Raw genomic sequence first — 14029 nt, 5'->3', positions numbered from 1 at the left:
TTAGTTTCTGGATATTCTCAATCAGTGTTCAAAGCTCCCATTGTTCTAGGCGCATTTTGTGACATGAAATTTCACTAGCACAAGCCGTTTCTGAGCTCGGCGCAGTACTGCACCTAAGATTTCAGATTAAAACTGCAGAATAGAAGAATAGGCAGGTCCTTTTTTTGCCTCCCCACTTCCAGCTACTCTCTGAAGCCTGGAGAAGAGACCCTCTCAAGAATATTAGGGGGGTGGACAGGGGAAGGACTAGACCATGTGAAAAATGAACATAATATTTTAGCTGCAGCTCATTCTTTTTCAGCTTTGTATTCTTATTAAAAAAGCATGCCTAGACATTCCATTGTTGTGCCCATAACCTCAGTTTAAGGTGCCATTTAGCTCCTAGCTTTCATATCTCGGTTTCTAACACTGTTCTCAATATGTATTTGTCTGCAGTTCTTTAGTACAGGAGTATAACAAGACTGCATATTTATTTCTCTGTCCAGATCATCACTTTACATAGTCATCCAGCTAAAAGATGTCTTTTGGAGGGCCATCCAATCTGATGAAGTTCAAACAGGTCACTGTTTGTAGTAATATTGAATTACCTATTGGCAAGGGGATAATATTTATAATTCTGAACCCTCGCTTACATTCTGCTTTTGATATGATCATCATAACAGTTGCTCTAAGTGGCTGAAAGTCCTTTGGTATATTGACAAAGGCAGCACATATCACAGGTTCTCAGAAGACTTCTGCTGATATGCCCACACAGATATTTAGCACGTCGGCACTCCATGAACCTGTTTGTCTCCAGAACCCAGCTTGCTTTCCATCAGCCAGTTCTGTCAAAAACTTCTAGCACACATATCAGTTAGCTATACTTTTATTTTGTTGGCTGCAAATTTCGCGCAGGCTGTTCTGAAGCCGGGCAAGGCAAATCCTACAGAGATGGCTTTTTATTCCCTTAACAGCTGAAAACCCAAGCCTTGGGAGCCTGTTTCCATTTAGCCTTGTCCAGAGAGATGTGAGCAGCAAAATATTTCCTCATAATTCTTTTGTAATCCTGGCATCACCCTGCTTTGTGTTGGTTTGAAAATGAGAGGAATAGCTGTCGGTCTGCCTGAAAAAAGTAGGTTGGGATCTCAGTGTGCTTGAAGCACGCTTGTGGATACTACAGACACTTGGGGTGGATTCTTGCATTCTTGTTTCTTGATTTTTGCATGGTGCCTTTTTTATTTAGAAAAATTGTGTCCGTACTCACCATGAAGTTGTTCTAGTAAGGGCCACACTTTTAACATTTGGGAAAGAAGGTGCCGGTACTGTGTACCTTTGAGTATCCCCGGGGGGGGGGGGGAGCACTGGAGCGTCAAGATAGCAGGGGGAGCTAATGGGTTGCTCTCTAGAAGTTTTGGACTACAACTCCCATTACCGCTAACCATTATACGAATCGGGTGGCCTGATAGTCATTGGAAGCTTAAACGAAAGAAACTGTAACAATCTAAGTGCACCAATCCATCGTTTGAAAGGACAGGAAGGCCTTTCTTGACAACCTTTCAGAACATAAAGAGGTTTGTGGCAGAATGAATTGATTCTTGTAAGTTAGTGCTAGGCCCAGATAAATTATGCTTGAGTGGTGTTATAGTCCAGGGTTAGGGAGCTGGCCAGTGGACTGGATCCTCATCTCCCCCAACCCCTGTGGGTCATTTTAACAGGTGAATGAGGGTTGTCCACCTATCAGTCCCTGCTTCCTTCATCATTGCCTGCCTGTTGGGTTTAGGGCAGGTGGGTGTGGCTTGGAAGAAATGGCCTTCCCAGCCAAATTAGAATCCCTACCAGGCCTATATAGGCCTATAGGACCAAGGTTCCCCATTGCTGCTATGGACCCTTAATTGGCAGACATCCATTCTTTACCTTTGGTGTCAGCTGCACTGGCAAAGAAAAAGCGCTTTATATGTGTCGTTTATGCATTCTAACACTGTGACACCAGATGGTGCTGTGGAGTTCTCTTTTTGCTAACCCGATTTCTCATACAAAGTTTGAGGTGCATTTAACTGACACACTTCTTTGATGTGTCAAGATCCAGCTTTTGTTTCCCTAGGAAATTATTTTCTTGACAAATATAGTGTAATAAGGCCTGTCTCTGAAGTCACTCAAGCCATCTTCCTATAAAGTGAATTGTTCATCAAAATTGGGGCATTGTAAAACGACTTTAACCAAGATGATTTTTTAAGTTAGTAAATATTTTTTAACCTTCTTTTGACTGCAATACCTTGTTCTTTCTCCTGAGTCAGTTCTATGAGGGGTGCTGCCAGTGGCGTAGCGTGGGGGGTGCAGGGGGGGCCGGCCGCACCAGGCGCAACATCTGGGGGTTAGGGTTAGGGGGCGCAAATCCATGGGTTAGGGGGCGCATATTACTTGCCTTGCCCCGGGTGCTGACAACCCACGCTACGCCACTGGGTGCTGCTGTTGGTAAAAAAAAAAAAATGAAGGCGAAAATGTTTGTACACTCCCACTTCAAAATGATTCTCCACCTCACCTTCTTAGTTTCACGTTTGTGGCATAATTGAATGACCTTAGCTTTGACTGCCTTGTTTTTTCTAAACTCCCTTCCGAAAAAGGCCTGGTTTTCAAAACCTGCATGCTACATCTGATTTCTCCGAAGAAAAGTATTGCAACTTGTTTCCTTAATAAATGGTGATGTAGAATCTCAAAACAGATGATCATATTGAAATCTGGAGATAAACAGGTTCATGGAGTGCTGAAGTGCTAAATATCTGTTTGGGCATATCAGGTTGTGCTTATAACTTGTAACTGCTGCCTCCTGTGCTTTTGCTGTATTTGCAACACTGAAGTGACCTCTTAGATGCAGACCTGGGTAGAGGTCCTGGGCTGCCCAAAACAAGCCCCTGCCTTGCTGTTGTGGTCCAAAGAAAAGGAAAGCAATACATTTGGCACCAGCTTAGCGGCAGGAGTTGCCTGAAGGAGGCATACAAGACACTATCCAACAGCCTCAAGGACTCCACTCCAGATTTGTGTAGGGTTTACTGCTTAGCCTTTTGTTCTCCCAAAGATGTATTGCGAGGCATTTTTCCTTGGGGTTTACAACCGAAGCCTTTCTCATGTGCCACCAGTGGCGTAGCGTGAGGGGTGCAGGGGGGGCCGGCCGCACCGGGCACAACATCTGGGGGTTAGGGTTAGGGGGTGCAAATCCACGGGTTAGGGGGCGCAAATTACTTGCCTTGCCCCGGGTGCTGACAACCCACGCTACGCCACTGTGTGCCACAAGGCTGCAGTGGTTTAGGACCAGAGTTTTCCTTCTCCTAGTTGGGCTACTTTCCCAGGTTGCCCATCTGCCCTTCAAGCTTAACTTGTTCACAAAGTTTAATTGATAGTCAAAAACAACTGCAAATAAACTTCGTTTTTATGTCTTTACACGTGTCTTGTGGTATTATATGCTGCTATTGTGTTCAGTTTTATCTTCAGCTTTTAAAAAGTTGTGTGCCTTCTTTGTCTACCAGAGCTATGGTCTTTTTTCTTTTTTTTAATAAAGGTTCCATTATTTTTATGAACGTTTATTTCCAAGAAGTTTTAAACCAACTTTTCCTTTATGCCCTGGCTTGGCCTTTTCATAATGAATTTAATATGCAGTTTCACACATTTGTTTGAGAAAGTACCTTCTTATTGGCTACAGCAATGTTGTTCTAATTTTAATAAGCCTAATTTATCCTATAAAGAAACATACATTTTCCAACCCGATTAAGTGAGCAAACAATTGGGGTTAGATGTGGCAGATCGTAACAGAAAGCACATGTCCTGCCCTGAGAGCACAGCAAAGTCTCTTATCAGGATTGCTTGAAGTTATTCATGGTAGTAAAATGTTATGCTTCCTCCTGTTTTCCCAATTAAATGAGGAAACCTTTATTCCTATGGCAGTCCTACCACAGCTGGTTTCAATATTTTGTGTGTGAACATTGCCTAAGGTGTCCTTTTCTTTCTAGCAGTAACTAGCTGAATCATATTAAGAATGAAAGGGATTGGTCTTGGGAAAACAGTAATTATTCAGAGATTTATTCAGAAGGTGGGTTTTGTGCTATTTGCAGCATGCATGTCTTGGAAAAACATGTTGCCTCCATAATCCGTGTAGGTCTAGAGTTGTCTAGATAGAAGGCACTATGGAAGAAGAGATCCTAGGCCCCTAGGCTATGTTTGCACTGAAGTCTCAACAGTGCTAGATTACGTCATTCAAGGGTGGGCGGGATTACAAAGTGCAGATTTGCCTGTTTTTGATTTGCTCACCCATATTGCAGGATTTGGTTCTAGTGCTACTTGGACGGTCATTTCCAAGAGGGTGATGCTTGGGGGCCCATGGAGCCTTCATTGTGGGGTTCCTCAGGGTTTAATTTTATTCCCTGTGCTGTTTAACATCTACATGAAACCACTGTGTGAGGTTATCTGGAGTGATGACACGCAGCTCTACTTCTTTACAGCTGCAGGTGAGGCAGGGATGAACGGGACCATGATATTACCTCAGTAATGAGGATGAGAGCCAATAAACTGAAACTCAATCCATGTAAGACCTAGGCCAGGCATAGGCAAAATCAGCCCTCCAGATGTTTTTTGAGACTACAATTCCCATCATCCCTGACCACTGGTCCTGCTAGCTAGGGATCATGGGAGTTGTAGTCCCAAAACATCTGGAGGGCCGAGTTTGCCTATGCCTGACCTAGGCACTGTTAGTGGGGTGATGGATGAGAGGTTGCCTCTTGATGGGGTTACAATTGCCCCCGAAGGAGCAGGTATGCAGTTTGTGGGTACTCCTGGATCTCTTGGTGTCACTTGAGGCTCAGGTGGCCTCAGTGTTGTGGATTGCCTTCCATCATCTTCTGGTGGTCCAGCTGCGCCCCTTATTTGGACAGGGATAGCTTAATTTCTGTTTTCTTGGCAACACATTATACATAGGGCTACCTCTGAAGACAGTTCAGAAACTTCAGCTGGTGCATAAATCTGCTGGTTAATTCCACCATATCTTATGCTTTGTCATGCAGCCAGTGAGAGGGAAGTTTCTTGTCTCAGTTCCAGGGCTGGTGTAAAGTTGCCCCATTGACAGGGATGTGCTCATGGTCTGGAGGGGTATAGCATATGTGTGTGCCTCCCTGTGTTGTCTCCCACCCTGTCCCACTTTTAGGTGTTTTCAATGGCATACGTTTGCCAGCAGAACTGCTACACTGCTGAAGTTTTCCATTGGCCTATGTGCCATGGTGGCAGCATATTTCGTGTTCCATCGGAATAGTAGGACTTCCGCCATATTGCCTCTTGGCCAGTGTGACTTTTTTGCGGAATTCCTCTGTTAATCTAAAAATTATTACATGTGGGAAGCAAAACAAAAAGTGGAAAATAAGCTCAATGGGGTACAGGCATTGTCTTGTTCTGTGCAGGAGCAGGCAAAGGTGATAAGCAAAGGAAGGCATATATTTTGGGGTTTCATGTAGTGATGTGCACATATTCTTTAGCACAGATGTGTCAGATTGGTTCTGATGAGTAGGGTGTACAAGTCACAAAATGTAGAGAGAAAATTAAACCTCAGTATTACATTGCAGCCCTAGCATGGTTAGGGATTGTGTACTAATGAGCAGGTTAGAGTAGTTTTGGTCCATAATTGCTGCTACATGGCTTGCTTAATGTTCAAAAGCTTAAAATAATTTTGAACTTTGGATTCATCATATGTGTAGTTGGAGCTTTTAATTTGTTGAAAACTTGTTGTGAAAACAGCCCAAGGGACACAATATTTTTCCACCCCAGCTGTTCCAGATGAACTGCAGCTGCAAATTTAACGGTATTATTTCTATAAACCACTGAGTACATTTTATAATGGCAATAATTTCCACAGAAAAACCAGTTATTGCTGCTAATGACTGAGTTGTTGAGCATTAACAGCCTTCAGCTGGGAATGACCAAGTGTTCTGGAATGGTAGTATAAATGCAAAGGACAATTGAATAACACTTTGGAATAATGATTTGATTAATCAATGATAAATTCCTGTGGGAATAAATTCAAAGTATTTCTGACCACCCAGTTTATTAGCCAGTGAGCTCATCATTATTTAACCTTATTACCATAATACATAATGTCCAGGCTGTTAGTTTGCTATAGCTGTCCTTAAGTGTTTTGGCCAACCCACTATTAGTCATTAAATGCTGTTGTTTTTAAACAGCTTGTCTCTCTGCAAGGCATCATATGACTATTTTTATCCTTGTCTTTTAAAAACCTAGCATAGAATTGGCATTTGTGTTTATATCTGAATTGTTGCCTTGCTACGACTTTCCCTATGAAACATCATATAATCTTGTGCTTAAATTGGGTCAATCTGGTGTGCTGTGCTTCTGCCTTCCCTTTGCTTATCTGCCTTCCAACTTTATCCACTCATAGCGCAAATAATTGGCAGATGTACAATGCCATCAAAACTCCTTGTGATAGAATTGCTGTGACAGTTATTCGTACTCTCTGAACATTGTTAGTACAAAATGAGTGCTGACCACTTGACCAACTGCATAACAAACCAGAGAGCTGCCAATCCCATAACCTTTTTCTTGATTTTCCCGTGCTTTTAGCAACCATCTGCTTCTAGCATATTGCAGTGGTTGAGAAACTCACTTTCAAATTGAGATTGGCAAAGGGGGGAAAAATCAACATTGTCTGTTATATGGAACATGCCCATGATTTATATTAGAGGACACAGACTTGCAACAGGAATGGCAGGGTGTATGTATTCCTCAAGTTCTGGGACAAGGTTAGAGTGGGAAAAGATGTAGGCTGTACAACTGAAATAGCCTCCTTTTCACACTAGGTTTGCAGGCGGTGTTGATGCTGTAGTACTTATACTAAGCTATATTGCTATGTGCAATATCATCCCCCTGCTTTATTTTTTTTACTGGTAGTGGGGCAAGATAAGGATTTGCCACATGATTTGGTGGAAGGAGTGAGTGTGCATTCCTAAGCACTTTGAACTTAGATTGGACTTGCAATAGGATCTTTACAGATTCCCTTGCCAGTCCCCTCTTGCTCTTCACCACGGAACCATTACAGTACTAAGGAAATTTTCTTTAAATGGTATGCATAAAAGGGGTATGCATATTGGTAAAAGGGGTGTGCATATTGTTAATTGCCCCTATAATGGAGGAAAGCTCTCTTATCTTCAGAACACAGGGGCATGATTAATCTAAAATTAAGTACTTTTCAATTCCATTGATTTCCATAGGAAAAATCCAGAACATATTGCAGCTAGACTGTGCTAAATCTATTTTTTATTAGATCTTTGATATGGAGCGAGCTGCCTACCTCTACTCTAAAAGCCTTCATCCCCCAGTTCTTTGTTGAATCTACAGAATCAACTATGAGAATTCCCATGATAAATGGCAGCTCCGTAACACTAAGCTTATCCTTAGCTTACTGAGTTGAAAGGGTTGGGACGGGCAGGAAATGGCAAAGACAGGGGAACAGTGGGAGTGAAGAGACCTGGTCGCCTGACATCCTGAAGTATTAGAACTAAGAGAGAAATAATTGAGGGCATGAAGAATAAATCGGGAGACACAACAATTGGCTCAGTGTCTATCAAGGTGTATCCAAAATGGTTCTTACTTTGATTCTGCCTGGTGTTGCATTTACTTCAAAATGTTTTCTTTGTTCCTTTTTTATTTTTAAAGGGCAGTAACAGTAGAATAGTACAAATGCTTCTCTCTGAAATGGCAAACTTTGAAAAGTCTTTAAAAACCTGGTTAAATCTGCATTAATGCCAATTCAAACATGATGAATTGATCTAGGTTATCCTGTTTGTCCATTTCTTTTTCCGTAGCCAATGAAAACTATAAGCAAGTGGCCATGTGCATTCTCTACCATATAAGCATGGATGATCGCTTTAAATCGATGTTTGCATACACAGACTGCATTCCTCAGGTAGGTGTGTCTTCTTTTCAAATGGCCAGTTCACCCATACTGGATTAATCCTCAGTTTCCTTGTAGCAGAATTCATAAGGACGTTACAGTAAAAGTGACAATATTTTCCCCCTTGCTAATGCTCTTCAATGGCTTTTTGGGGGGTAACCACCCATTTTTCTTCTAGGCAATAGGATTTGCCCATTGATTTGGCAGGCAAATGCTTCACCTCTGTTTTGTTGCAGTGCTGCTCATGATCATTTTTAGAAATTGTAACTCCAAAAAGGCTGCTGCTGCATCAGAAAAATCTCAGTGAGCAGGCAGGTTTTGAAATTTATCTTTCTTGTATGGTCTTGGGATTTTGCTGTTCTCAGGCAATTTATATAGTTTTGGATCTCTATACTTTTGAGCTTTCACTGATCAATGGTAACAGGTTACTCTCCTTGGTTCAGTCCATTCATTAGTAACTCTACTGAAAAAGGAATATTTATGGTATTTCAAACTGGGTTCACCTAACTTAGACTTCTTTTATCTCCTGCATAAGTTTATTTTGATATGTTAGCTCTCCCAAAGTCCGCATCCTTTCCCCTGTAAATTGGACCTAATGGTTTGTGTCCTGCTTTCTGGAGTGCCTTTTGTCTATGTTGAAATTGATATTAGACACCCCATAACCTACTTAGACTCCAGTTAAATCTAGGTCGGTTCTTGCTGCACTCGCCAGTGGTTTGACATGGCAAGTGATAAACCTGGTAGCGAACAGCCTTGATGAGTTCCTGATGAGCCTTCAGTAGTCTGATTTTGTACTGTTTGTCACTACAGAAATACTGCTTACCTTTAGTATTTATATTCTGAACTGGTTACGTTCAATTTTTTAAAGTTAAGTCTGCATAATCAGCATTTTTCTAGGGCAATAAAGAGTTGTGATTACTGTTCTATTTGTTTGTAATCCTGCTAGTCTTTTAGCATCCAAGTACACATGCAGCTGTGAGAATTTACGTCTTAAAAGACTAAATTTGAATTCTCAGGCTTGTAACTGGAAGTTATACAAAAGTGCTACATGGACTGCAAATCAACTCACTTTTGTGAGTTAGACGCTTCTGTGGGTTTTCGGTTTGCAACCTGTAGGTTGATTGGGTTGCTATCTTTTTAAAAACCATTTTTAGTGGCTGAAAGGAATGCAATATCACTGGAAGGCTCTCATGCCTTTCCCGAGTTAATGGGTGCTATTGTAGTAAGAGTTAAAAGTGAGCATTAACAGTCCATTCTTGTTTAGACCCCAGCAGTGCATGCTTTATTTAAATAGGTGCAAATGCCATCCAGATGTTTATGAAAGCATTTATAGGTAATAGCCTGGCCAATCAAAGGGCATGGTTGTACTGTGATGTCATCGTGATATTCAATATTCTTCCACAGAGCAGTATGCAAACTCCTCTGCAGCTTACTTATCCACATGTTTTTCCATCACAGTTGTCAGTTGGGCCTCTCTTTGATCTGCAAGCTTCTTTTTAGCTTAATGCTGGTAAACGTTCTCTCTTGACAGCCCCCTTTGCTTTTGTCCACCATTATCTGCTGAAGTTCAGAAACCAGAGCATTACTTCAAACATGAAGAGTGAGGGAGTAGCCAGTCGAGAGATTCTTGAGGCATGCAGTTCTGGCATAATCATTCAAAGATGTTTGAGCCGGGGAGAGGGAGAGGGCTGGACTGAGGTGTATGAACGGAAAGCTGTGGGGGTTGGCCTCTGGTCACTGGTAAATAAGTGAAGTCAGGTGCCAGAGAGTCTAGACACAGTGATTTTAGTCCTGGGCTGTGGTATCTGATACTCAATATGGGACTTGTCTGATTGAAAACTACTGCCTCTTCGTTGCACACGCTGCAGCCCTTTTACTGCTTTCCTGCTAAATGAAGAAAAGATGACAATGGACATAGTAAAAGCAGAACAAATTTAATTTTAATATTTCCTATTTGGCAGCAATTACACTCTCCTTTGAAGTGGCATGAGTAGCAATCAAATTAAATGAAGACATAATGGGAAACATGGAGCTCGTACCAAAGGATTATTCTAAAAACTTGAACTAGTTTAGATAAAATTACAGGACTTCCCTCCCTTTCTACAGGAATGCAGTTCAGCGCTGGCAGCACACTTTAACTTCAATTCATTTTTCATTTAATTAAGAGAGGACAATTTTATCTTCTAAATACAATAGATAATTTACAGACAAACTACAGGTGAACTTTAGTCATACTCAGAGAAGACCTATTGAAATCATTTAATTCAATGGGTCTGCACTGCGTATGACTTAGCTAGAGGATCCCCTTTAGCATTTTTAGCTTGTCCTTTGCAGATTCAAGTAGGTCAAAATAAGTTAAAGCAATTCTTTAAAAAGATAGTTTAAAAGACTTTCTTAGAAACCTAAAACCTCCCTTAAAAGAATCAAGCCTTCGAAAAAGTTATATGATCTAAGAAAGTCTTTAAAAGAATACTTTCAGAAGAATTTAAAAATTATAAAGTAGTACCTTAGAGACCAACTGAGTAGTTTTAGGTATAAGCTTTCGTGTGCATGCACACTTCTTCAGATACATCCTTTGCAGATGTTTAATTCCTGCTCTGTAGCATTCCCCATTCTTGATATGAAAACCAAGCATCAGGACAGGTAAAAGGAAGTCCTCCTTCACAGAGTATGTTGTTAAACTGTGAAATTTGCTGCTACAGAAAGGTTTTTCTGACTTCTTAAACTCTCTTCTGTTGCAGTTCTTTATTACATTATCTTTCTCTTCATTGCTGCAGTACGAGCTCACAATTATTAAACTGCTCTGGCAATTGTGTAGCTGAAAAGCAGTCTATAAATGCTTAAAATAAAATAAAATAAAATAAAATAAAATAAAAATCATAAGGTATTGTACTCTAAGAGACTTCTAGGCATACTGAACATTAAAGGAGTATTCCAGGCATGTGGAATAGTAAGGAAGAAAAGACTTGAGGGCAGGTCTGCACCATACATTCAAAGCATGTGACACCCACCCCCAACCAAATCTTGGGAACTATATGTTAAGTTGTGGGTGAACATATCAGACAACACAGTGATTCTTCAAACAGCTCTTCTTTATTCAGAGGCCAGAACAGAACAGAACTGAAGGGCTCAGTCAGCCTGCTTATATAGAGCTCCAGTACAACGTTACTGTAGCAACTTTCTAAAACTATCCAATCACTGAATGTCACTTTCGACCCTTCATTTGCATAACTATCTACAGTATCCCCCTGCTAAAACTATCCAATCACTGAACATCACTTTTGATCCTTCATTTGCATAACTATCTACAGTATCCCCCTGCTGGCCCAGGGTGAGAACTTCAGTACATAACACTATAGTTTCCCCGCCCAGAGCTGCAATTCCCACTCCATAAAAACTACATTGTTGGGTAGAGGGAGCTATGTGTGCATTTCAGTGTGCATTGAATGTGCCTTAGTAATTGGTTTGGATCTGTTCCCATGGGTGTTCCAAAGTCCTACCAGCAGCTGAGGATGGCAGACCTGCAGGGGCAAAAGTGGGGGAAGGGGAGGGTACAGGGCTACTGAGGATGCCAGAGGTAAAAACAAAAGATTTGTCCTGGATATGATATTAAAAAAAAAAGGGGTGGTTGGCCTTTGCTGCCCAACTGAGTCCCTAAGTCCATGTTCCGTCAGAGATGAATGGATGGAGGCAGGATGCAGGGAAAGCAAGACAGATCTTTATTTTTCTTTTGCAACAGAGTTCCTCCCCTCCTTGCAAGGAGGCAAGAGAGACCCAGAACCAATAAAAAACATCTCTTTTAAGGGTTTTTCATCCCCTCTACGAACCATCAGAAATTACATCACACATAAGATGGGGTTACTGTGTCTCAGGCAGGCCAAGGTGTGATATTCCTGAGGATTTAGCAAGTTTTACATAGTTCCAGATTCTTAAGGAAATCAGCCCTGAGTGCTCACTGGAAGGACAGGTCCTGAAGCTGAGGCTCCAATACTTTGGCCACCTCATGAGAAGAGAAGACTCCCTGGAAAAGACCCTGATGTTGGGAAAGATGGAGGGCACAAGGAGAAGGGGACGACAGAGGACGAGATGGTTGGACAGTGTTTTCGAAGCTACCAACATGAGTTTGACCAAGCTGCCTGGCATGTTCTGGTCCATGGCGTCACAAAGAGTCGGACACGACTAAACAACAACAAAACAACATAGTTCCAGACACAGATTATACAAAACATTAGCATTTGATAAGACTATTGGGATGCCAGTCAGACATCCCTCAGTGCAGAGCATCTGGGCAAACAGTGATAATCAATAACAGGAAAGTTCATTGATCTAGGAGAGGAATCCCTTCAGGAACTCCCACTGACTGCTATCTGCCTTCGTTTTCTCAGGCAAGGGGGATTAAAGAGGTAGAGGAAATATTGAGAGTCTTTAGAAGAACCAAGATGGCTCTTCTGTACTATTTTAGACATGTGGGTTATAAAGTATATGTTTGTGTGTTTACCTTGTGCAATTATCAATGTTTATTCTATATTTGATTATTCTATATTTGAGACCTTAGAATTCCTATAACAGATAGGAGACTGGATTGAAGCTAGCGTAGAAATCTTAAGGAGTGTCACACAATGTGAACTCTTGAGAGGTGCGGATGTTTCTGGTGGTAAAATTCTGGATCTAGGTAAGAGAGCCGAGATGTGACAGTGAAAGGCCAGGGTAGAGAAAGTTGCAGTAGAATGAGAACATGAACCAAAGGTTTCACCAAGGAGATGGAGAGGTAGGGTGGTATAGTGTTGGACTAGGACTTGGAAGATCAGGGTTCGAACCCTGCTCAGCCATGAAGCTCATTGGTTGACCTTGGGCCAGTCAGCTTAACTATCTCACAGAGTTGTTATAAGCATACAACGGAGTAATGTACAAGTTTATACATTGCCTGAGCTCCTTGGAGGGCAGGTGGGAGATAAATGTAGGAATAAATAAATAATTTTTGTCACTTTGTACAGAAAGAAACAACAGTATTTGGCAGCAGACGGAAGGTCAGTTAAATTTTAGAGAGTGGGTTATCTTTAAGGCATTTTGATAAAGATAAAATCAGTCCTTTGGCTGGGAAGATTAAAAACCCTCCTTTTATGTATCTTTGCAAAAGCCCTTAATTATCCATATTAATCAATGAATCGCAGCCTCAATGATCTCATTAGGAGTGTATTATGGATGACAATTTATCTTGTAAAATATATGTGTTAGTTAAACCAGGTTTAACCTCATCACCGAGAGGCCATAATATAATTACGGAGCCAGAACCCACTTTAGCAATCTAACTGATGACATTTTACAGAACTGTGCCGTTTCCATTTCTTTCCTGGAGGGAAAAATACTCTAGCCCTCATACTGGAAGATGAAAGGGCAAATACATTTTTGATCCCTTAGGATTGGGAAGCAGAAAGGATCTGAGCACTGGAACTCTTAAAGGAAATATTTACGTAAACTGGAATTGTAATGCTGTTGAAATGCCGCTTGTGCTGATTGGGCACAGAGTGTGTCCACGTTACAAAGGTCTGATAGCAGCATGGGGCAGGGGGAAATTGGTTGGGAATTATTTCACTGCATTCTAGTGCAGTGCTGAATTGTTGGAGGAGAAGGTGGGGAAATGCAGGGCCCAGATAGGGGTTGTGGAGATGGGTACTCTTTTAAAAGTATGTAACCTCCACTGCGGGCGCGGGTGGCGCTGCGGGTTAAACCACAGAGCCTAGGACTTGCCGATCAGAAGGTTGGCGGTTCGAATCCCCGCGACGGGGTGAGCTCCCGTTGCTTGGTCCCAGCTCCTGCCAACCTAGCAGTTCGAAAGCACGTCAAAGTGCAAGTAGATAAATAGGTACCACTCCGGCGGGAAGGTAAAAGGCGTTTCCGTGCACTGCTCTGGTTCGCCAGAAGCAGCTTAGTCATGCTGGCCACATGACCCAGAAGCTGTACGCCGGCTCCCTCCGACAGTAAAGCAAGATGAGCACCGCAACCCCAGAGTCGCCTGCGGCTGGACCCAACGGTCAAGAGTCCCTTTACCTTTAACCACCACTGTACACCTAAGTCCTAAGAGATGAGGAATGAGGCCAAATTGTATGT

The 14029-nt window shown here is 41.9% G+C and overlaps 1 protein-coding gene and 1 long non-coding RNA gene across 3 annotated transcripts in view; both read left to right on the top strand.

The window, feature by feature from the left end:
• KIFAP3 (kinesin associated protein 3) overlaps positions 1–14029 on the top strand; it is a 74289-nt gene that overhangs the window by 18660 nt on the left and 41600 nt on the right. For both annotated transcript variants that reach the window (XM_081194371.1, XM_081194370.1), the window contains exon 11: positions 7833–7933. In XM_081194371.1, the coding sequence (XP_081050497.1) occupies positions 7833–7933 (101 nt within the window). The remainder of the gene's footprint in view (positions 1–7832; positions 7934–14029) is intronic.
• Positions 2444–3414, top strand: LOC308587188. Its single transcript, XR_014008279.1, has 2 exons — positions 2444–3122; positions 3269–3414. It is a non-coding gene; the product is annotated as an uncharacterized lncRNA (long non-coding RNA).

Source organism: Podarcis bocagei (genome assembly GCF_964188305.1).
Source record: "Podarcis bocagei genome assembly, chromosome: 5".
Taxonomy (NCBI): domain Eukaryota; kingdom Metazoa; phylum Chordata; class Lepidosauria; order Squamata; family Lacertidae; genus Podarcis; species Podarcis bocagei.
This window is presented reverse-complemented; position numbering and strand designations above follow the sequence as displayed.